Below are 25,711 nucleotides of genomic sequence, written 5' to 3'. Positions count from 1 at the left end.
CAACAAACATTCAATCAACGAAGAGGGATCTTTTCTTCTTCTTTAGTGCACAAGCATCACTCAGAAATAACGTGCAACAGCAGCTGTGTGCCGAGATGAACAAGTGAGACCCCCTCAAATCTAAAAGGAAGGATGTGGTGCAGTGCTGGATTATGTGAAAAAATGTTTGTGCCTAGCTGTCCTCATATTTTATCCTGAACGATGTACTGCAAGGGTCAGTAAAGCTTTTTGTAAAGAGCCAGGTGGTGAATATTTTACATTTTAGGCTGTGTCCACTACTATATGGTTTCTGTTCCTTTTTTTTTTTTTTTTTTTTTTTTTTTAAATATAATCCTTTAAAAAATAAAAGGTAAAATGCATTCCTCCAACCTCCGGCATACTATAAGACCATGAGCACCTGTTTCATTGTTGTTGCTCTTTCATGGGCAGTCTATACCTTCACGTCCCTTGCCTACTGACCACCTTGCATTAAGTGGGATGGTCTCAGGCCAGTGAGAAAGCCTCTGTGCGTCACAGTGCTTGCCAGATGGGACTAACTACACAGCCGCCCCTCTAGACAACAAAGCTGAGGGTGTCCCCTAAGCACCGAGTGTATGCCACCAGGGCTCTGGGAAAAGGAAGATCGGACAGACAGGAGGTAATGGAAGGAAACGACCAGCTTTGGCTCAATCCAAAGAGCAAAAGCATGAGCAAGTGCACCCTCTGCAGAAGTGCCCCGGGTGCTTCCCCGGGTCCCCAGCACGACAAGGCAAAGCCCTGCATCAGAAGCGTCATCAGAGAGCTCTGGGTTTCTGCTTGAGTGTGACTTATTATCTCTAAAGGAAAGAGGTCAGACCTTCAAGTCTTCCAATATGTCCACTGTAGCACAAGCAGTCAAACTGTTCTCACATTTCACGGAATGAACTGAAGGTTGCCTCAAAAGGCTTTTCATAATTCTGCTTGTTTTAAATGCAATAATCTTTTTATTTTCATTTTTTTCCCTGAAAAAGGATTTGGGAGCAAGCCCAAGGAAGAATACTTACTGCTGGGGTGTGAGGACTGCCTTGCTGATGTGATTATAGACCTGATTTTATACTCACAGAAAAATTTCCAGTATTTCAGTGGGTATCAAGCAATAAGAAGACAAAAATTAATAGCTGAGAAGTCAAAACGATAACTGTCTGTTTCAAAATAACCGAAATAATCAGTGTTCTGGGGCCACTGACAGAAATTTTTTCACTGGCATGACATTCAACTTCCTTTGGGAAAAAACCAGTATGGAAGCTTATCCTTGAGTTCTGGGGGACGGGGAAGACCCAACAGCCTGGAAGCTGACTGGATTTGATCCAAAGATATAATGTACAACTTCTCAGTCACACTCAGGTTACATAATATGCCCCAATTTTCTATTCTTACCTAAAAGCACGTCCAAAGCCCCTAGTTTTCATTTGCTGGCTTGCCTTTAATAAAATAATTTTGAAAGGAAAGTATATGACTAAAAAAATATCAGTGCTGATGCATTTTTATTTTCCTAGAAGCTGGCCCAAAATATTACATAATAAATACCTTGGGTTAGTGACTGGACTTTGTTTTCCCTTCTGTGAAAAGGCTTTTTCCGTATCTAAATATGTAAATGAGAATACCACAGTATTCTCAACTAATTTTGAGAAAAACCAAATCTTGGCTTACCTTAGGAACAAACAAGACGTGAGGCCGGAGTCAAGTCTATGATAAAGGCTGAGTGAAATGAGAGGCCAGGCCACATTTACAACTCTGAAGCCCTGTTTGCTCACGGGGTCTGACTCTTGAGGCTAACGGTGGCCTCACTGTGGCTGCAGTGACGGGCGGTTCTAAGAAGGAAGGTGTGAGGCTACGGCAGCTCACGAGTCAGGAGATGGCAGTCAGTGTGCTATAGCAATATACCGTGTCTCCTCTGTAGCAAGAGAAAATAAAGAAGTGTAAAAAGAAGAACAAAACTGAGGTAAGATAAGGGGGAAAAGAAGAAGAGGACAGAGAGGAGGGGAGGACAAAGAAAGGAGAAGATCAATCAGGCAAAATTTGTTAGTGAAAAACGATTATTTTCTTAAGCAAGGAGGGTCAACAAACTTTTTCTGAAAGGTCCAGACGGTAAATCCTTTAGGCTTTGCAGGCCCTTGGTCTCTGCTATAAATATGATACTCTGCTGGAAAGCTGCCAAGGAAAATACACGAACAAATGGGCATGGCTATGTTCCAATAAACTTTTATTTACAAAAGAGTGACCAGCCCATATTCTGCAGACCCTTGATCCTCTGTAAGCCAAATGACAGTTTGTGCGGGCTGACAGAAAACCAATAGGAACGGGTGTGGCTCCCCGGCCTAGCACCCGGGGAAATTCCAATACAGTCCCTGGTGTGGTGACAAGCCACCAACCTTGCTCATGGTGGTACTTACAGAATCTCCGACCTGCATCATGTAGCATTGCTGTCTTTCCCACTTAGCTCTCGGGTCCTTCAATCAGCAGGAATGCTGCCCACAGAGGGGGGGGGGGGGGGGTGACAGCTTCAGCCCTCACCACGAATCCACCACAAGGCAGGAAAGAGACCAAACCTCAGTTCAAAGCAAGTCTTGAAGTGATGTGTTTCACTGATGTCCTATCTGAACAGCGTGTGATGCACAGAGGAGCCCCTCAGAAGCAGCACCTATGAAGAGACGAGGACCTGCACCTCTCCTAGCCGCACTACTGCAAGGATGAAAGAAACCCACAGTCCAAGATTACTGTTTTTAGATAAGGCTTGTGTAAAAATCTTTAATGAAGTACAGATGCAACAGAATTAACCTAAGGGATCCAAGGGACTAGCAACTGCAGATGAACACACACCAGTGACATTCCAATGCGGGAAGCCTTAAGAGCAGACTAAACGTTCATTGCCTTCCTGCTGTGCTGCAAGATTGCTATGAGGGAGGCTCTGGACCCTGACTGGGGAGCAGTTTCCATGTTGTCCTCCCAAACCCAGGGAGCCTGAAGGGTTAGAAAATGGGGGACAGAAAATGGGTCTCCTGAAGAGGGCCCAGCTCTGGGGAGCTATGATAGAGCTTCAGTCATTGCTCCGCAGGCATCCTGCAGCTCTCCCAGAAGCTCAGAGGTAATACCGGCGTTCTCAGGTCATCAACTTCAGCTCCAACACTGGGACAGTCAGAGTATAGGCCCAGGGGCAGAGTTTTCTTTTTTCTTCATTTGGAATCTGGAATGTGGGACAGATTGCCTTTGCATCTGGTGGCAAGCCATACTGTGAAGATGGCTAGAAAAAGGAGGTCTTTGTGAGACAGGGGAAACAAGGGGGAACTTGAGTCAATTCTAAGTCTGGCTTGGAGGTGTCTAGGAGACAGGTTTGCCAGCATCGGCTGTAAGAGTAAAAGGGTGTTCCAGAGGCAGCCCTCAAGTTTGTTTGTTTGTTTTCCTTTCTTCTATTAGCAAAATTAACTGAATCAGCAAAAATGAGATTCAACAAATATAAAAATAATCCTAAGCTTTTAAGTGTTCTAATTATGTAGAATCCCAGTCTATTTAAATGCAGTTACTACTATAAAGTGTAAGTTGATTTTAAAGATGAGCCACTGCAGTGTATAAAAAAAGGCATACACATGCATACCTTTCGCCAAATGCTGCCTAAGACGGGAGAAAAGGCTATTATCTTGAAGTAAGCTTTTTAAAATGAAAAAGCACTTAGAAAAGTAATGGAATGGATGACAGACCCGAAACTGGAAGAGTTCCACCCACTCACACTGCCTCACACCTCTCCCTAAGTTAATCCAAGCACCGCTACAATGCAGTCTACGTGCAGCTAAGGGGGGCACCTTGAGTATACGCACAGGAGTCCACACATGTCACATTGGCAGACCTCAGCTGGTTAAGTCACCACAAAAACAGTATCCAGTGACGACTATATGAAAAAAATTTTTTTTAACTTTAAAACCACTTTTAAAAGATTAACCAAACCTACTCAAAAACATACTAATGCTTCTGTGCAACTTAATGCTGAGAAAGGGCTGCCAACATACACACTCAGCAGTTTCATTAATATAGGTAGCTCTTGAATGGCCAAAGTCAAAGATATTAAAAAGAAAAAAAGAGACTCATGGGATAGGAGACATTGGAAAAAAAAAAAAAAGTCAAGGCTTCACTGAAGATAGTAAGCTTCCCTACCTATGAAATTCAATGCAATTTTCAATTTCCCATGAATCACATGCTTTTCTCCAGTCCTATCCAGTCATCAGAAGTTTCCATTATATACAGCAAGCTTTTCACAGAATGGGTAGAAGGCCTGTTTTATCATGATTTGGCTGAACTATACATGAAAAAAGTCCACCCGGGTTTACCTAAACAGATCTGAACAATCTAAATGGAAAACTTTTTAGTAAAACAGACAGGGTGGCACCTGTCCACACAAGCCTACTTCTGTGACGGAGCATGTTAGAGAAGTTGGCTGAAGCTTTAACAACCAAGCCTTTTTTGTAGAGTGGCCCAGTGGAAATGTGGAAGTCACACTGTGTTATAATGGAGCAATGTTACAGGCATCAAGGGAAAGCCCATGCAACCACCTCAGGCGTCACTCAGGAAAGGCAAACAACATTAGTTAAAACACCGCAGCTCTCAATTCTGAGCCATGGAATAGAGCCTGATGTGATAGAGGCGGGAGTGATACCACAAGCATTAACTACCAGTATGGCACTAACCAATTAGAATGCTAACACCCACTCTAACCATGTACGTTCACACTGGAGCACACCAGCTGAACGTCAGCTCCAGGTGGGGGGAGCGCTGCAGGCCCACTATGAGATGGGGCTGCTTCCTCCAACAGCAAAGTTGCTCTGAACTTTACATAACTCTGTGCTGTTTAGACCTTTCTGAGCCTCATGCCAAACTGGTTTTGGGGATACTCACAGAGACCCTGGGCCACATTTAAACCATCTGGCCTGTGCTAATTACCCAGCTCATGAACAAACGCCCTAGCACACTGCATGGTGACAAAGAATCTTACTGCAGAACCGGGGCTGGGAGACATCTGTGGCTAATAACCACAGGCAAATGCACATGCACAAACTCTTAAACTTTTCTATTACTGGAAATAACAACCTGGCTTTCTTTGAATATGGAAGTATTCGGGGTAAGAAAGAATATTAGAACAGTCACTCTTATCCTAATTGTCAAGTTACAGTTACAAGATGAAAAAAAAAAAAAAGCCTACATTTTTTCCCCCAAAGTCAGAAGAAAACCTCGTTAGAGTGCTAGCAAGCTTGCAAGGCCAAAAATGAAAAGGATGGCAAGAATCAGTAATGCAAATCACTTGGGGGATGTAAATAATTTTTAGAGGTCATAACCCAATATTAACACCATGTGACACATCTTCTGTCCCATGGGCACATAATTTAGAACACATTTTTTCAAATGACAAAGGATCAAAAGTGAGAGGAGTGACCAATAATGAACAGAATATGAATTTTTAAAAAGGGGTAACAGAAATATTCATCTTTCATAATAATAATAATTTCCCTCTGCATTCTCTACATACCATAAAAGTGATTTGGTTTAGCTTTCGAGAATCATTGAAACAAACAAACAAGACAGAGAGGGAAGTTCACTGCTAGGGTTTGCAAAGAGGAGTGTCTGTTCAGGTACAGACACTGCAGGGTGGCTGCTGAAAAGCTACTTTTATGTGCATGATGGTGGTCTTCTCGGCTACAGTACAAGTGCTTGTGCATCAAGTATAAAATACAAGCCTTTAATCACATAGATCAGCTTTTTAGCTTTTGTAAATTTAAAAACAAAAAGGATAAATAAGGCACTGTACTTTTAAAAACTAAAACTGCTTGGTTCCAAGTTTAAAACCCAAGGAACAACCAGAATATAATATATAACTTCCCTTACTCAGCCTCAGAGAAAGACTCTGCAAGTTCCCTTCTCCATCTGAGATGCATTTTTCTGACATCTTAAATTGTGATGTTCTCCATTAACTGCAGATTTGAAAGGCTGGATAAGCTTATAAAAGCAGGTTTAGTTAATGCAAAACGAAGGGTTACTTCTGTAGGACAGTTTAACTCTCGGCTACCAGCCTGGCGATCACTTTGCGTCCAGCCGTCTCCGTTTGCCATGGGAAGAGTCCAGCTTTGCCTTCAGCTTTCGCTTTCTCTGGGCCGCACTGCTCTCTGGGGTTTTTGTCAAGGGTCTGGCCCGAGCCTTTCCACTGCTTTGCTTCCTGTTGGTGGCTTTCTGTGGCCTTGAAGAGGATTCCCCTGCCCCCTTTTGCTTTGCAGGTTTCGTCACTGTGTCTGAGGCGGCTGGCTGAGCGGGTCTTTTGTTTGTATTTTCTTTTTCCCTCCTGGAGGGAGGGCAGTTCTTCCCAGGGGACTTTTTGGGGATCTTCACTTTATTCTCTTTCAAGGATGTCTTTTTGGGCAGTTGGCTGATTCTGTCCCTTGCAGCTGGCTTCTTGGCAGCAGGGGTTTTGGTGGATCCATCACTATGCTTTTCTTTGCTGGCTTTGACCGCAGGTCCCTTGTCCTTCCTGTCCTGAGCGGTGCCACTTTCTGTCCTCTTGCGTTTATTCTGCACTTCGGCTTTCGGCAAGATTTCAGACATCTGCTTCCCCTTCCTTCCCTTCATTCCATCAGTACTCTTGGGCTTAATGGGAAACCCATCTGCATCCACTTGCAGGGCAAGCTTGGGGGACATCAGAGGGTTGATGCATACACTCTTACAACTCTGTTTACTCTCCACAGCCTGTCCAAATGGGCTCTCCATTTTCTCGTTCTTGATCAAACATTGCTGGGCTCTGAGCTTTCCTCGAATATTGGAGTATTTTCTGAGGATCCGAGTACTGGCTGGGGTAGGTGAATTTGTGGGAGGATGGCTATTTCTACCTTCCTTGACTTCCTCTACAGTGTCTTCAGAATTGGGGCTGAGGCTGACATCACTGCCATCCTCTGGCTCCACTTGGTCAGGATTCTCTCGAAACTTAGCCCAGAGCTTCTGTGTTTTCCAATTGTTTCTAGCAGGAGTAGCTCCAGGAAATTTCTTCAAGTGTTTTTTCAAGCGTTCAGCCTGTAGTGAACTGGGGTACAGGCTGGAAGGAGAGTATTTCTGAAGAGGATGCTTGACAGGGGGGATGTCTCCTGGAAGACGAGTGTTGAGCTTCTTCACGATAACCAGAGACCGGGTTTCAGTTGTCTCTAAGAACCATTTGCAAACATTAGATAACTTAAAGTTTGTCATAAACAGCATCTGAACAGGAGAAAACTTTTGAACCTCCAACGAACCCCTACATTTCCGTGACCTTTTTTTGCTTTTCCAAATCTCCTTTAGTTTATCTGACTTGTTCCTTGATCTTGGCGTTGGCTGGGCTTCCTTTTCCAACTGGATCCAACCTTTCTGGACTCTCATGTACTGGGCATTGAAGCTGGCAATAAGCTCTTGGTTCTCTTCCTCTGCACACCATTCCACAAACTTTGGCTGGTCATCTACCACTGCGTCCACATCATCCTCATGTAAGGGATCTCCACTCTCGGAAGCTTCCTTTTCCTTTGGCATTGGGTTTCCCTGTGTTGCTTCCTTTTCTGAAGTCACTTTTGCAGTGTCCAAGGAGTCCAGAGAATGAGTATGTCTTAGGTTGTAAGTTGAAGAGGTCAGTCTTGTAAGCCTCGGGACGCACTGTGGGGGCCCGGCCGCATCACCACTTCCACTATTTGACAAGCCACATGCACTGGATGGCACATCACTCTGGTCACCTTTATGCTGGGTGTTTGCACTGCCAACCTCATTCACAACCTCCTCCGTATCGTGTGCAGGAATTGGTTCTGGCTTCTCTTTTGATTGTTCTGGGAAAGTACGTGGAATATTTTCTGAGGGAGCACGAGCATTTTTCTCACCTAACTTAGACTGAACATAGATTTCCAGTCTTTCTCCAGGCAAGGTCTGGCCTACTGTGGTTATGGGATCACCACGGGGGAAAATACCTCCTTCTTCCCCTTTGACCTCTTTAGCCAGCATGTTTTTAAAAGTCTGCCTGGTGATGATCCCACCTTCTTTGCCCTCCTGTTCGGCATCTTTCTCAGAGGGCTTTTCATGGACCTCTGGGTTTTCAGTGTCCTCCAAAGCTTTTGTATGGAAACCATCAGCCAGAAGACTCTCAGGTGTTGTCTCACCAGGGCACGCTTCCTTTTTAGAACGTTTCATAACAGGATTTTTGGAAACCTTGATCTCAGGACTAGCAGAGGAAGAATCTGAACTTTGACTTCTTAGGCACCTATCAGCAGAAGAGGGATCAGAAAGCTGACTTCTTAGGCACCTGTCAGAGGCCTCAGGGAGTTTTTTAACTTTTTTCTTCTTGTCCAGATTCTCTTCGGGTGAGTCAATGTTTTGATCACACATATCTCTTTCTGAAGAATGTTTTACGTTACTGCCCTGTCCCTCTAATTTTCCTGTACCACCTGCTGTCTCACTTTCCTCAATTTCGTTGGGGTTTTCATTAGTAAAAGTGCTGCTTTCCTTCAAGAGTGGGTCAGTATCTAGCTCCTGAGTGTCTTCAGTCTCAGCCTCAGTACTGATGCTTTGGTTGTCTTCAGCTTTTCCCAGGCTCAGAGGAGGCTCCAAGCCCACTGGAGGACTCTGACTTTCTGAGCAAGGAGGACCTTCCTCTCTATGGACTGTTTCAGGAGAAGAATGAGGTCCGGAAACAACATCTTCATTGCCTCCCTCAGAAGTGCTCTCAATAGAGGAAACCAGGTGACAGTCTTGGGTGACAGTCCCCTCCTTGATTTCCAGCAGTTCGACTGGCTGCTGGTCTCGTTCAGGGGAAGCTATCCCACTTGCTGTGGGAGTTGAGACCATGGAGCTGCCTTCTGGCGTGTCCTCTTTGGGAAGGTGAACAGGGAGAGGTGACACCAGGCTGGAGGCTGTTGTTTCCTTTGACCTAGGAGAGCTGCTCGGATTTGGTTTATTTGTCACGGGGCAAACCTCAGGCTCTTGAGATTCCTTTTCTGAGGAAGCATCTCTGTCTCCTTCCTTAAGGGAGATGATTTCTTTACTAGGTTCTTCGTGGTCATCGTCTCTGGGATGCTGCACATCCACGGCGGGTCCAGGGGCTGAAAGTGTAAGGGTCTGCTTGGGAGTGACCACTGCCTCCGGCTCCAGGGTTGAACAGCTCGCTTTTTCTTGGGAGTGTAAATTTCTGGCCAGTGTGCGAACAGTTGGCAGCTCACAACAATCACCATTGAAAAAGTATCCCCGAGTACTCTTTCTGGCTGTTTTCCGAGAGGATAATATTGATCTTTGATTCTCAAAGTGGCATTCTGTTATTGGCTGACTAATATAAACGACATCACACTGGTTATCATAATCGTTTATCCTCAACCCTGATGCCCTTTTACTTTTCCGAGCTGTCTTAATGGAGGTTGAGATCATCTTGGTTCGTGAATGTCCATTAGATGCTTTGTGTACAGCTGGCATAGGGCTGGGGGCTAACCAACCATCTTTGGAATGATCAAACTGGCCCTTATCACTGGGATGTAAATGATAACTCACCTTATTTCTTCCTAGTGAGTGAAGATGGTTCTCTTGCTTTGGCCTTGAATCTTGTTCACTGGACTCTAACTCCTGGCGCAAAGGTGTTTTTGAGCTACACAGTAAAGCGTTCTCTTTGTCAGCAGTTCTAGGTGAATTCCCCGTAAACCCTGAGTCCCAAGCCTCTTCTGATAAAGCTTTGAATGAATTTCTCTGAGAAATAATACAGCTGTTGCTCTCCTCACTATTCTCAGCTGCCCCTTTTACTGCAATTAGACTTTCTACTAAAGCTGAGCTCTGCATATGGTCTTTACCATCCTCGCGAATTTTCACATTTGTGTCTTGCTCCTGTCCAGTGGTTTGCCCCTCCAAGCTCTTAGAGATGTGGTGGAAGTTTAATGAGGAAGAATTAGATGCAGTGAGGTATCCCAGAGTGGAACTATCCATTGAACTACCAGAATTAGGTTTAGTGGTTGGAAGTTCAGAGGAAACTTTCTGGGTAACAGCCAAGGCATTCTCTCTCCCATCTACAGACTTTATCTCAGGAGGAGGCTCCTTCAGGGCCTGTTCTGTCACGCGTAGAGGGCTGTGAGAGTCCGATGAGTCTACAAACAAATCTACAGAAGTAGGAGACTTCCTATCGAGACACACAGCATCCTTTTCCTTATGTTTGGTGCCTAGTTGGGCACAGCCGGCACTGCAAGTGGATGCGTCCATTGCTCCAGAATCAGGGTGCAGGTCCTCGGGGCCTGGCTGGGATTCAGTGTACAGATCGTTCAGAACACGAATGAACTGCTTCTGATGATGAGTGCACAGTTTGACCATAAACTTCTCCAGCGGGGACTTCGACTGATTGTTAGAATCTACTGCTAGAGCCTCTGTTGAATTCTCACTAGACAGACAAAGAGAAAGAAGAAATTAGTATGGTCATTCTCCAAAGAAAATTTTTACCCTATGAAATTCACCAGACGTTACTCATGTTGTAAAGAGAATGGACACTCTAAAACTGCTTCTAAGTGCCCAGGTAAATTTGATTCCATAAATGAGGGGTATTTACCTGATTAAAATATAAGGCTAGCCCTGTTATATTCTCAAATTTCAGTAACATCCTTCATACCTTTTAAGAGATCCTTCACAGTTATTTTTATCTTATAGAGAAGAAATATCATTGAAAATAATTTTTTGGAAAATAAAATTTTGGCTACATTAACTCCAGTTGGTCAACATATACTTTTGTTTTAGACCTGGGTATTTCTGTTAAATAATCATTGATTTGTAAGCCCACAACACTGACAAAAACTCAGACGCACTATATTGCAAACCTTAGTTTGGAAATATTTAGGGAAATTATAGTTTTAACATGGTTTCTCAGCATGACTAATTGGTTGGACTTCTAATTCTGCAAACAGTAATACAGGAACACTTCTGCTCCCTTCCTGGGGCAATGAGAAATAGAGATCAATAATTTCATAATTCAAATACACTGAAAGATGCAATTATAAGCAGCCTACGCTGACCTCCTACCTTCCTCACGCCCCTCTGGCCTCTGAAGCAGTGTGCTTTTAATGGAAAGAGCACAGATTGTGGAATATGATAAACTCACATTCTACTTCTAGCTCTGACATTTACTATCTATAGGCTCTTAGGTAAATTACTTAACCTCTCTGAACCTTGGTTTCCTCATCTGGAGTTGGAACTCAGTATTGATATTTCAAAGGATTGTTGTGAGATGTCAGAAAGCACACACAAAGCACAAAGCACAAAAGAACAGACGCTCCCCCTTTCTTGACTCAGGGAGATATTTAAGACCAGGTGGTAAAAAGCTGCTGAAACATGTCTAATTACAAAACAAAACAAAACCAAACTATCGGTCAAATCTGTTGTTTAAACTACTCTTCATGAAGGAAGATTCCACTATGTTTTTATTTTCACAACTAGCAAGACAGCAGTTTTAGTCAGCGGTGCCATGGGTATCTGAAAGGACCTACATGAGACTACAGAATGTAGTCTTCTACATGTCTTAGCAGATGCCTACTTTAAATTTGAAATTGGTCACTGAATTGTGAATAAACCAAGAAAAAAAGATTCTTTCATGCAAACTACATATCAGATAAAGGGATAGTATCCAAAATCTATAAAGAACTTATCAAACTCAACACCCAAAAAACAAATAATCCAGTGAAGAAATGGGCAAAAGACATGATAGACACTTCTCCAAAGAAGACACCCAGATGGCCAACCAACACATGAAAAAATGCTCAACATCACTCATCATCAGGGAAATACAAATCAAAACCACAATGAGACACCACCTTATACCTGTCAGAATAGCTAATGTGAACAACTCAGGCAACAACAGGTGTTGGCAAGGAAAGAGGAAAGAGGATCTCTTTTGCACTGCTGGCGGGAATGCAAACTGGTGCAGCCACTCTAGAATACAATATGGATACAAAAAAATTAAAAATAGAACTACCCTAGACCCGCAACTGCACTACTATGTATCTATCCAAGGGATACAGGTATGCTCTTTCGAAGGGGCACATGCACCCCAATGTTTATAGAAGCACTATCAACAATAGCCAAAGTATGGAAAGAGCCCAAATGTCCACTGATGGATGAATGGATAAAGAAGATGTGGTGTGTGTGTGTGTGTGTGTGTGTGTGTGTATACACACATACATACATATACAGACACACACATACATACATACAATGGAGTATTACTTGGCAATCAAAAAGAATGAAATCATGCCATTTGCAACTACGTGCATGGAACTAGAGGGTCTTATGCTAAGCGAAATTAGTCAGAGAAAGACAAATATCATATGACTTCACTCATAAGAGGACTTTAAGAGACAAAACAGATAAACATAAGGGAAGGGAAACAAAAATCATATAAAAACAGGGAGGGGGACAAAACATAAGAGATTCATAAATATGGAGAACAAACAGGCTTACTGGAGGGGTTTGGGGGGGGGTGGGCTAAATGAGTAAGGGGGCATTAAGGAATCTACTCCTGAAGTCATTGTTGCACTATATGCTAAGTTGGATGTAAACTAAAAAAATAAAAGAAAATAATAAAAAGGGAAAAAAAGATTCAGAAATATTATAACAGGTGCATGGGGATGGTGAACTTAAAATTTTTTTTTAATGTTTAATTCGAGAGAGAGAGCGCAAGGGAGCACGTGCATGCTCGAGTGGGGAAGGGGCAGAGAGAGGGAGACACAGAATCTGAAGCAGGTTACAGGCTCCGAGCTGTCAGCACAGAGCCTGATGCAGGGTTCAAACCTACCAACCGTGAGATCATGACCTGAGCTAAAGTCGGACACTTAACCGACTGAGTCACCCAGGTGCCCTGGTGATGGTGAACTTTAAACTATGTGCTGGCAATGGAGCCAAAATCTAACAAAGAAAAGACAAGACAGAAGGCGACTGGAAAACAGCCTCACTGGGCAGTATGCTTATAATATGTGCATTTTCCTGCCTACATATTGTCCTTCAGTAAAAGTTTCAAAAAGGCAACATCTGAAAGGTCAACAGGAAGAAGCTCCTCCTGCTGTATGCGAATGGCAAATATCTCCTTCCTAAATTTAGAAAAGGGGAGACACCAGTGACACCCTTGGGGGACTGACGGTTAAGTCATTTTCAACTCTCAGACACAATGATACGTACATAGGAGCTTAATACACTCTTCATGCAGCTGCACGCTTTGTAGCTCACAGAGAAATTAGTCCCAGAAGGACCCTTCTGGGACATACCCTGCCGCTATGTCTATCAGACAGTACCAACAGCATAATATGTTGTCACAGGATAGAGCACTGGGAAACAGTGGTGAGTATTCTGCCACTTACTAGTTGTGTAACCTTGGCCAAAACACGTAACCATTTTTGGTCTTAATACAGCACGTGCCCCCTCTTCCACTTAGGATTAGTGCAAAGGAAAAAACTACGAAGTCATCAGTTACCTTTACTGTCAACTAATCACATTAAACATACCTCAGTAACAAATAACTCAGAGATGTGCATTAATGCTTTTTTACAACCTAAGGTGAATTTTCTGCATAAAGTTTACACTTCAAGTACCAAACATTTAAAATTTTAAAAATATTTTTGATAGAAGTCTTTTAAAAATTATATCCTCCTCTGAACACAATTTCTTCTTTCTTAATGACTCAGGGGGGTTATCATGTGCACTATTATTAAAGTTGAGCCATTACTTTTATTATACTGAACTAAAATACATTGATAGCTTTAGGGGCTACTCAATTAAGTAAATCTGACTGCCTTAATATGAAAAGGTCACACTGGCAGTCTGTATGTTACTAAAATCTTTCTTTTTATTGGCTTCCAGATAGTAGCTGTGGCTTGAAGCCCTACTTTTACCTTCAAGAGTGTTTCTGCCTGACAGCTGAGGAACCACATCTCAAGTGCTAGACTGGTCCTTTAAGTAAAAATAAACAGGCTCTGAAATGATGTTTTCAGGAATAGTTTAAGTAAAGTACACGGATTTTCTAACAACTTCAACTGCTCAGAGGACTTTATTTCTCAGTTTTTGGTTTTTGGAGGTGTTCCTGATGTTACTGAGATAAGTGCCTACAAATAAGTGGGATATCACTGCCTTTTCAACGCATAAAAATATATTCTCTAAGTGCACTTTAGCAATACATAAAAAGGTAAAGGGGGTTTGTCAAGGTTTATGAAAAAAGATTAAGAAATATCATGGCATCTTACTGCAGAGAAAAACTGGAGATAAATTGTTCTCCCCACCTTGAGAAGCACAATCATCATCAAAGTGTGAAAATCTTCTGGACACTGCTCCATGCCGAGGGCTGTGCTCTGGAAGTAGGCTTTAGTATTTGGGGTGAACAATATGCTTAGAGGGGTGCCTGGGTGGGTCAGGTTAAGTGGTCAACTCTGGATTTTGGCTCAGGTCATGGTATCACTTTTCGTGAATTCAAGCCCAGCGTCAGACTCTGCGCTGACAGTGTGGAGCCTGCTTGGGATTCTCTCTCTCTGCCCCTCCCTACCTCTCTCCCTCTCTCTCAGAATAAGTAAACAAACACAAAGATTAAAAAACAAAACAAAACCAATATGCTTAGAGATTAATGAAATCAAGAGAAACCCAATAAGAGGACAGAGTACTCTGAAGGAAACTGAGAAAGCAATTTTTTCTAAAGTGATGCCCACACAGAATAAAAAACTGAGTAATAATTCATCCACAGGTGAGATCTAACCTCTTTTATGGTTGTGAGACTTGGATCTGCTGCTATCCCATGTTTCAATAGTAGTACTTCAAAATTTTAGTTAACCTCAACTAACGTAAACAAGTCTTCCAAAGGGTCATGAAACCAGCCCTGAAACGATGGCTGTGGCAATATGGCTTGTTTAGTCCCCAAAGACAGAACAAATAACTACAGGTAGGTAGGTAGGTAGGCAGGTAGGTAGGTAGGTAGGCAGGCAGGCAGGTATCTATTTCACAGCACCATGGCAAGGGGAAGGCGCCTTCAAACCTAAGGCATACTGCAGAAACGTTATCAGTACCTACTGAACTCTAACCCGGAACAGCAACAGAGCACCAGGGTGCTGAAGAACAGCATCGGAGAGGCGGTCACAAGCTATATAGCAACTTTAAGAGGCGCTTACAGCGATTACTGGTGGGAAGCTCAGGAGATGAAAAGATTAAAATCGCAAATGGCAGCTTTGCTTAAAAGAAAGAGATATCAACAAAGGGTAATTTGTGTATGTTTCCTGGTAAAAAGACAGGATGAGAGAGTATGTACTGATGAACCACAGGTCATCAGAGCAAGCAATAGGGTGCTCTTTATCAGTTACATCCTGGGCCATTTCAAAACCATTTCCACTTGGAGTGACTGTAACTTTTCCTGAACTCCAAGCCACAGTGGTTTGTAAATACATTGGCAATCATAAGAAATCATGTGTATTTATAATTTGTATCCTTTACTGACTTGTCTTTGTCTTAGCTTTCCAAGCAGATGTAAGCTACTTGGGCTACTTGAGATGTAAGCAACTAGGCAGGGATCACATTTTATACTCTTCTGTTTTCTCTTAGCAAAAAAGGAGAGAGAGCATCAAGGATGCTTCCCGGGTTTTAGTCTCAGGCAGCATCATTTAGTGAGATAGGAACACAGGCAATGAAGCTGGGGGCTGGTGACTGTTGGGGTATGTATGTGTCTGATGAGTTCTGTTTTGTACACACTTGAGGTGAGGTGTTAAAGGATTCTGAATCTGAGATGTCTGGAAGGCAAGTGGACCAGCAGCTTCACTTGGATCTGACAACCTTCACATTAATACTAACCTTTGCCCAAGTGTCATTAAATGGCCCTGTTATAATAACTAACTTTATAACTATAGTAATAAAACCACTTTTGACTGCGCCCCTAAATTATCAAGGTTCTTACCTTGTTTTCCTCTAGAAATTTTCTCAATAAGATCTAAGTTTAGATGAATTTTAATTTCAGAGGATTTAAAACATTTTAAATTAACCTCAACTTCCTGAAGTTTTTAATTCTATCACAATTTTTCATGTTTTCTAACAAAACAAAACAAACAAAAAACAGGTGTTTTTAAAAACTGGCTAGTTTTGCCTGAGTTTTAAACAGCTAGTCTTTACCTTTGCTTCCAGTCATTCCATTTTTTCCTACAGTGTTAGGCATTTGACAGAGCCTAAATATGCATTTGCCTTGATTCAGAATACTCTCAGGCAGTAAGGAGGTAAACCAGAGAGGGGCAAGCTTCTGTCCTGCAGCACTTTCACTCAACTCGACTGAAGGGAAAGCACTATGTTTTAGTTCAGTGATTACGGTCGGTATCACGGTATGTCCTTCACATCTGACTATGTAAGATCTTTAGAAGAATAATAATTCATCACAGATTTCAAAATCACTTGTTTGATTTCATGTCTCTTCTGCTAACAGAACTCTGTAACAGTTAAGTAAATTATTTATCAATCAGAAATACCTCACCTCCACTAAAGAGTAGTAAGATCCCAGGGACTAGTAAAAGGAAGGAAGGGCTGTAGAAGAGAGAAACTTGACTTCCAACTCCCTGGATTAGTCCTGAGTTTCTCTCCTGGGAGAAAAATAGCCTGCATGACCTTGACCACTTTGTCTTTCTATCCTCTGCTCAATGCCTAATTCTTAAGGGTGTGGTAAAAGGATAAGATAATATTCATAAAAACTTTGGAAGGCACAGTTTAAGAGTGATGTGTTGTTTCACAACCCTATCTGTAATGATTTACTCAATGATGTTTTTCTAGATCAGAGGTTAGACACACTTGAACTCGCCTACTTTGTCAATACTACAATACTTAAATTCTCAAAGAAAAGCATTCCTGTGGTTAATGTAAATGGTGGGTCGTCAATGCTTATGTTATTTTAGAGTAAAAGAACAAATAGAGGAGATGTGGCAGACAGCTGAACCGACAATTTTAAGAAGAAATTTTAGAAGAATTTGAGATTGATGGATTCAGGTAGTCTCTCCAGTATCTGCTAACTACCAATAAAACTCGATAGCAAATGCAATTATCAATGATGACCAAAATACATTCTTCTTGACTAAAAAGAGCAATAAAGACACTGAATGATGTCTGGGTGAGAGCGGATCTTAGCAGAAAAAGGTAATCCTGGGAAAACAGAGGGGGAAGAAAATTAGAGACAACACTTGACAGAGTAGACCAAATAGTTAAAGAGATATACTTTTATTTGGCTTGATTCTTCTACTTAAATACAAGAACACATAAAAATGCACCCTGAGTTCCCTTCAAGGCTAAGAACTGTATTTTTTTGCTAGACAATAATCTAAAATTATGTTCTCTAATTCCTTATCTCTGGTCCTTTGAGCACAGAAAACATAAGTATATTTAAGGGCCTGGATAAGTCTACTGCCAAGTCCTTGCTCTGCACTGGGAATGCATCAATCCCTGGCTAGCAGATTATATTTGCTCAATACGTGTATCTTCCATACTTGGATACAAGAATATTCCAAGGACTATGACAAATTTTATGTGTATATGTGTGTGTGGAGTAGAGAAGGGGCAGCATGGGGTATACAGATTTTCTAAAAGCCATGTACAGTACAGTTGAACATCTAAACTACTGAACAACCAAGTTTTCCTTCCACAGAACTGGACTAGGAGAAACCATAAAAGGGCAGAGTAGACCAAAGTGACAAAGAAACGCTGAGAAATAAAGTTCAGAAGATGACAGAAGAGGAAGTGACCTCTTAAAATCAGGCAGTTTAATACCTGATTTCCATGTAGCTGACATCCAAATTCTCTGAAGTAGAATTTAGATGGATTTAGATAGAAAAAGCAATTCTCAAAATTGAGGTTAAGGAGAATGATCACTCCTCAGAGATCAGAACCATGGAGGAGTAGGGGTTTAGGGATGTGTGTGTGTGTGTGTGTGTGTGTGTGTGTGTGTGTGTGTGTGCGTGCGCACCTGTGCTTTCAAAACCAGAGCTACCGCTGATGGCAGCGTGGCATCTTGTTCAGGTGTGAAGTGGAAAACAGTTAAGAACTACTGATCTGAAACAAAAGACATGCAATCCCTCTGTAACAGCTAAGGTTATTATGTTTCTAACCAAGTTTACTAGAAGCAGAGCAGAACAAAGGTTCAAAAAATTATGAATGCTCTAAATGGGGGGAAGGAGAGGTGCTTCAGGGGTGCTTACTGAGGATAAAGCCATAGTTTGCTAGCTTTTCTGTATCTCTGGGCTTAGCATCTCTCATAGAGGGCTATTATTCAGAGTAGATCTAAATATTAGATAAGCCTTTTAGGGCTTGTATCTTCTATTTCTTTTCAATTTAACCAGACTGTCAAATTTCTTAAATTACAATAAAAATATAATTATCAAGAAAATCCCTATTTAACATATCTTCACCCATTTTACTATGGGAAAATGTACCCAGGAAGCCAAAATGTAATCAGAAAGTTACTTGGTGAATAGAAGTCAGAGCAAAGGGTCATTAAGCACCACATACAGTCCAATGCCTTCATCTCCTCTCTAGGAATGTAGTGAGTTCACAGACACTTCTGTCAAACTATTTACGTCTGATAAAGTTTTTGTTCCCACCAAATTGATTTTTGTTTCTATCACCTCAGGTAAGACTATGCATGTAAGACCAAATACATTTGGGTGTTAATTTTAAAGAAAAGGAGGGAGGGTTCATAAGCAGTGAAAGACATGGGATTCTGGACTGGATGGCATAGATTAAAAAATAACAGTTCCTGGAAGTGAGGGAAGAAATATCCCTAAGTGATATTAACTAAATACTGGTTTGGTGAGAGCACAAACCTAAATTATTAATATAATGAGAACTATAACTAAGAATTCTTAGAAAACACTTTGAAATAGACTTTAACAAATAATATAATAATAGATGAAAAGGATAGACCTCTGCCTTGGGCTGCTTCGAAATGAAAAAAAGTGTGTCACCAGCCTGAGTTAGTAAAGCCAGACTGAAAAGAGATCTGGATCGTAAAAGCATAACTGACATTTTAAAAGGTCAGGATTACATGAGAGCTCATGACAAGCTAGTAGACAGGCCTATTTCTCTTTTTGTTTTTTTAGTCAGGTAAAGGATTAAAATCTATGTTGTTCTTTGGTGAAATTGCCTTTTCATTCCCAATTTAAATGAGCAGGACAATGATGGACTGGAAAAACAGCACTGCTTAAACAGAAAAAGGTACTCATTCCCCACCTGAGAGAAAATGCACGGTATCATGGGGCTCTTTTAAAGAGAGTTGAGGGGAAAAAAACATCTGTCAAGGCCCAGTAAGGCCAAAGACTGTACATGGCTCCCCTGGCACCCAGACAAGGTTCCCGTTACAACGGGAATATATTTCTTTTGTAATAATAGCAATAACAACAATAACTGTAAACCCAAAACCCACACCGCCACCTTCAAGGCAGTGTGTACACACAGGGGGGGTCTAAAGGAGGCGTGGGGAGCTGACACAAATGAAAACAAACAAGAGGACATTTAACAGTTCACATGACAGATCCCAGCAACACAATGTTCTTTCCTCTCCAGAAATAAAGTGATATGTTTTTGACAAATATTCTTAGTTTCTTTGGGGGTGAAAGGAAGAGGGAGACTAGCAGATTATATTTGCTCAATACGCAGTAGATATTTGATAGTATCCCAAGCTTTTCATGATTGCTAGGGAATCTTCTATGTCCTAACTTTTCTCATGTTCCTTTGAGGTTCTTAAATCTCTATTCTTGAAACCATACAAATCTATGGGATAAGCCTTAAAAGTGGAAAAGTTCTACTTTTGCTGTCATATAGTAAATCACTTAAAATTGACACAAGGATACCATTCCTAGGTAGTAGCTAATCATCTAAAGACTCTAGATCACTTTGTAAAATGTAAAACCTTAAAAAAGGATTCCTAGGGTACCTTATACAAAATTTAATGCCATTTATCACTTGTTCACCTCATGAATGTTAGAGGAGGTTTGTAATTTTAAAATTTAACATATAGGGGCGCCTGGGTGGCGCAGTCGGTTAAGCGTCTGACTTCAGCCAGGTCACGATCTCGCGGTCCGTGAGTTTGAGCCCCGCGTCGGGCTCTGGGCTGATGGCTCAGAGCCTGGAGCCTGTTTCCGATTCTGTGTCTCCCTCTCTCTCTGCCCCTCCCCCGTTCATGCTCTGTCTCTCTCTGTCCCAAAAATAAATAAACGTTGAAAAAAAAAATTAAAAAAAAAATAAAATAAAATTTAACATATAGAGATAAACAAGCATTTTTAGAGCTACCATTCTGGAGTGCTCTTGGAATTCACTCCTTCGTCATTCTCGAACACTTCACCTCTCTGGAAACTCGAGTATACTGATGGAGATGTGCTGGAGTGGGATGAACTAAGCAGAATCATCTGTATATTCAAGGTTTCACTCAGGAATATTGAAGACAAAATGTAACTAACTGTACACACACACACCTCATTCCTTACCCTCAGGTCACGTCATTTCTCTTGCTTCCAATACACTATCCAGTTCAACTACCCTGACTCATCTTTCCTTGAAGAACAGTATAATTCTATGCTCCCTGCCACTAGTTTCTCATTTTAGTTTGCTTCCCATTATCCAGAACTGCCATCTTCTTAAAGTCCAAATCCAACCTGATTTTTTTTTTTTTTTTAACATAAAATTCTGTCAACTTCCCACTGCTCCTATTCCATGCTTCCTGATACTTTCTCCTGGGGGCCATGTTAGGCATTTCTTACTCTGCTCTCACGGTTTTTATTTTTTTTTATTAAATAGCACTTATGTCGCATGGTAACATAATGGTTGACATGGCTGTCTCCTCCACTGGTTTGTGAACATTCTCTGGAGGCAGGACCTAGGTCCTTTTAATTCAGTAGATTCTCTGCCTAAAACACGGAACTCAGATGATTTCAGGCATAAGTAAGCAATGAATAACGAAATAAATTCCTATGTAATAAAAATAATTTTCCCAAGACATTTTTCAAGGGAACTGAAATCAGCATAGCAAAAAAGAAGAAAATGAGCTCAAATCAACAAGGCAGGGAAAGGAAGAAGGGAATTTTGAAGGTCAGACAGTAAAAGGTGTCGGCTCCTAACTGTAAGCCTCCTAACACAGGAGGTTGCCAGTATGCTCTCCAAGGTACCAGAATAACCAGGATGAAAGGGTATGGTTTACATAATGGCCTTCAAAGCCACTGGAGTTTTGACTGCAAACCAGAAACAGATATACTTTACAAAATGACACAGTCCACTTATCCCAGTTTTCATATGTATGGCATACATTTCAATGAAACAGTATTTACCCTTTATTATATGCTATGCGCTCTCCTTTTCTTTGTATTTCTTTTTTAAATGTTGGTTAGGACCCACTAAACTGATCTTAAAACCGACTAACAATCACAATCTGTTGATTCAGTTTGAAAAACTGGTCTACACAGACTCACCAATCCCCAGCACCTCACAAGAATCTGCTATCCTGGTTATTTTCTTAATCCATCTTTACCTAGTTAGAGCTACATTGCCAAGTTTTCCTGGCAAAAATGTTTCTAGTCGATTTAATGTTTGCTGGAATGAACATGTCTAAACTGTACTAGCTATGATCTGATTTATGTTTGAAATGCTCAGAACTCCAGTTTGAGAAGAGTGTAACTAAAAATCACTAAATCTTTGACAGAAGATTCCCCAAATTCTTTCACTGGAAAGCGAAAAGTTTGATGATTAAACACATATGTACACACCCATCCTCACACTCCCACACTTAGCTCTTTACATTTTGTTATTCGAAGCATGTAAAATTTCAAGCTTGACTCTACAAAAAACTCAGTGATGGAAATGCAGATATATTCTACACAGCTTTGTAATTTTTAATCTTAAGCATCTACTTTCTAACAACTTTTATTCTAGTCTTTGAAAAGAAACAAAGAATGACTAATAGTTTGACAATATTCCCCTGGAACAGCACCAAGAAATGCAGAAAAGCAGCATTCCAGGTTTTAATCATAGTTCCAAGATTTTATGTATTTGACTAGAGCTAAAATAAGACTGGCTGCCCAGTGTCCCTGTCTACTACAGACTTATCTGCCTCTTTCAAAGTTCTAATCAATACAAATGGCTTCCTCTACAAATTTCAATAGGACTTTCTCACTTTCCTTGCCCCTCACTATCTGCAAAGAGCCCGGTAAAGTACCAAGTATTTAACATACAGAATCTCATGTGAGTCTCACAGCAAATCTCTGAGGCAGGTGGGTAGTACAAGCTTCCTTTTACAGATAAGAAAACTGAAGCTCAGAAAGTCTCAGTAACTTATTCAAGATCACATATGAAAAATGAGAAGTGATGGCACTTTAAAGCAGGCCCGTCAAATTCTGTCTCTTGGGAGATTCTCTCCTGTCCTCTTTAGGCCTTACCTACTCTTCAAGATTCACCTCCTCTGGCACCAAATCAACAATGCTTCTATTTAACAATGAATTTATAAGTTTCTTTTTTTTTTTTTTTAATTTTTTTTTTTAACGTTTATTTATTCTTGAGACAGAGACAGAGCATGAACGGGGGAGGGTCAGAGAGAGAGGGAGACACAGAATCGGAAGCAGGCTCCAGGCTCTGAGCCATCAGCCCAGAGCCTGACGCGGGGCTCGAACTCACAGACCGCGAGATCGTGACCCAGGCTGAAGTCGGACGCTCAACCGACTGAGCCACCCAGGCGCCCCTGAATTTATAAGTTTCTAATGTAATCTCTTAACTGGTAATTTCATAATATAGATTTAGTTCTCTTTCTAAAAAAGCAATGTGAGTCTCAAGAGTGAAACTGAATTAATACTTGAGATTTAATTAAAAGTGAATCTAAAAGAAAAAGATCAGCAGATAAAAGCTCTCGTTCGCATTCTGAGGTTGAGTAAAGAGTGCCAAAGTGGCACACACATCAGTGTAATGGTTTGGAGTCATGAGTTATTAGAGGCAACTCATTATGTGAGGAGGACAGATCCCTTGAACTCCCCACATTCCATGTTTTTCATTAAAAGAAAAAATGAAAGACTAGAATGGGATGCATCATAGTATTTAATCCGTGGGTCAATCAAAACTTCATATGGTCACAACAGTAGGAATATACTTAACACTAAACTGTATACTTAAAATGCTTAAGATGGCAAATTTTGTTATGTGTCTCTGCCAGGGTTAGAAAAAGATCTACTGAATAAATAAAATTTAAAAATACAAAAAGAAGGGTGCCTGGGTGGCTCAGTCGATTGGGTGTCCGATCTCGGCTCAGGTCATGATCTCACAGTTTGTGAGTTTGAGCCCTGCATCAGGCTCTGCACTGACAGTGCTAAGCCTGCTTGGGATTCTCTCTCTCCTTCCCCCCAACTTGCTCTCGCACTCTCTCTCTCTCTCAAAACAAGTAAATAAACTTTAAATAAAAAAATAAATTAAAATAAAATAAAATAAAATAAAATAGATAAAATAAAAATACAAAAAGAAAAAACCCAAACCAAAAACCTTCACTAACACTTTGAAAATACAGAACATGGGGGCGCCTGGGTGGCGCAGTCGGTTAAGCGTCCGACTTCAGCCAGGTCACGATCTCGCGATCCGTGAGTTCGAGCCCCGCGTCAGGCTCTGGGCTGATGGCTCAGAGCCTGGAGCCTGTTTCCGATTCTGTGTCTCCCTCTCTCTCTGCCCCTCCCACGTTCATGCTCTGTCTCTCTCAGTCCCAAAAATAAATAAACGTTGAAAAAAAAAAAAAAAGAAAATACAGAACATGTTCAGGCCTCGCTCTTACAAACAGATTCAGTGAATCTGGTGTAGAACCCAGGCATCTGCATTCTTAAAAGACAGATTCTAATTGAGACTGATTATATCCAATGAACCCCAAGACTCTTTGTGCTCCAATATTCGAGACAGAACTAGACTGTACACAACAGAAAGTAGATTATAATTATAAATACCGTAAAATTAACATACCTTATAGTATTTACAAAAGTACCACCACACTCATACAGTTCATAATAAAAACTTGAAAAAATAGACTTGTCTTAAATAAAAAGAATCTAAAATGAGATCCAGATCTATTTGCTTTTCCTTTGGAAAATGCTACAATGCAAAGGGGAGACCTAAGGTTTTTACCTTAGTCTTCAATAAGGGTTGCTATTGTATTTCCCAATGTTAGAACAGATATAATCAGTGTATTTATCTCACATTTAAAAGAAGATTGCATTTTTAATAGACTTAAGAGTTGAAATGAGGCCAAAACAGCATTCAGGCTACCACTCAGACTCTACGCATGAAAACATGAGTGATCCTTCTAGAATACCAAGTTAACAGGAATTTAACGTACCAAATAATCCCTGATCATTTCATACTGCTGACCAAATAAGGTTGGCAAGAGCACAATTAACATCTCACAACTACTAGTCAACAAACCATAGTAAAGTATTTTCACACGCCTACAAAAAGCTCCAGACTCAAAATTTAATACTCATGAATTTTTATATATTTTCACTTATTCCCCAGGTTCTTACTTTCTAAGTTGAGCTCTAACCAAATCATGGCTTAAACTATTAACTACAAACACTGATCAACCTTTCAAAACAATGTTTTCTTTTGAGAACATTTCTTTTCCACCAAACTCTGAAATAAAGTCTTTTTACTCCAGTTGTAAATGCAGTTTGATACATTACCATTTCCTCCCCAAACAGCAAAAGTCCAATCACTTTTAAGTTGAATAGGAATAAAATTCTGTGCTAAATACTTGCCACTAGAAACAAATAATGATAAAGGGTACACTCAGAATACAAGAAGTTATCTATCATGTTACTTAACAAATGCTTTCTATTAAAAAAAAAGATTTTTCAGTCATTTCAGCGACGAAGTCTAGCACCATATGACTTAGTTACATGTTTTTACATTTCACTACAAATCTCTGGTGACAGAAAAGGACAGTTCTAATGGAAAAAATAACACCTACACAAGTCAGGAAATGGCAGAAAGCTGTACCATTTTCCATTTTTTTCCACTTCATTTCCCTTATGCAATCTCCCAGATTCCTACACCTTGAAATTAATTCAGTGACTCTGTGTCTTAACAAAGTATCAACAGAACCAGAAAAGAAATTTCTGGGTTAGAAGTAATAAGTCCTTTCTAAAAATATAATTGGAGAGCCAAATATCAATTTGAAGACAGAATCACTAAAATAAATTTACTTATGAGATGCTAGATTATAATCCTAACTATATTGATCTGGCCACCCGTTTGGAATGGATAATGCCAAGAAACAAGTAGTTGTAACTTTAAAATTTACAAAGAAGTGATAATTAGGTTTCCAGAAAAATGTTCTATAAACATGTGTCATAACTGAGTAAGGAGAACAAATGAACCCAATCAGTAAGCCTACAGAACCAACAAAATTGCCAAATTTATAAACATCGGACCAAAAGGCAGAATTGGCCAAAGAAAGAAGACAGAAATACTATACTAAGGGGCGCTTGGGTGGCTCAGTAGGTTTATCGCCTGACTCTTGATTTTGGTTCAGGTCATGATCTCATGGTTTGTGGGATGGAGCCCCAAGTCAGACTCTGTGCTGACAGCATGAAGCCTGCTTCAGATTCTCTCTCCCTTTCTCTCTGCCCCTCCCCTTAACGTGTGCTTTCCTTCTCAAAATAAATAAACATTAAGGGATGCCTGGGTGGCTCCC

At 40.9% G+C, this 25,711-nt stretch overlaps 1 protein-coding gene across 5 annotated transcripts in view; it reads right to left on the bottom strand.

Annotated features, from left to right (window-relative positions):
- Nucleotides 1-286: 286 nt before the first annotated feature.
- LCOR (ligand dependent nuclear receptor corepressor) overlaps nucleotides 287-25,711 on the bottom strand; it is a 134,347-nt gene continuing 108,922 nt past the window's right edge. For all 5 annotated transcript variants that reach the window (XM_086680520.1, XM_086680521.1, XM_086680522.1 and 2 more), the window contains one exon: nucleotides 287-10,408. In XM_086680520.1, the coding sequence (XP_086536646.1) occupies nucleotides 6,079-10,408 (4,330 nt within the window). In that variant the 3' untranslated portion in view covers nucleotides 287-6,078. The remainder of the gene's footprint in view (nucleotides 10,409-25,711) is intronic.

The sequence above is a fragment of the Puma concolor genome, chromosome D2, assembly GCF_028749965.1.
Source record: "Puma concolor isolate L17-30 chromosome D2, mPumCon1.1.hap2, whole genome shotgun sequence".
NCBI lineage: Eukaryota > Metazoa > Chordata > Mammalia > Carnivora > Felidae > Puma > Puma concolor.
This window is presented reverse-complemented; position numbering and strand designations above follow the sequence as displayed.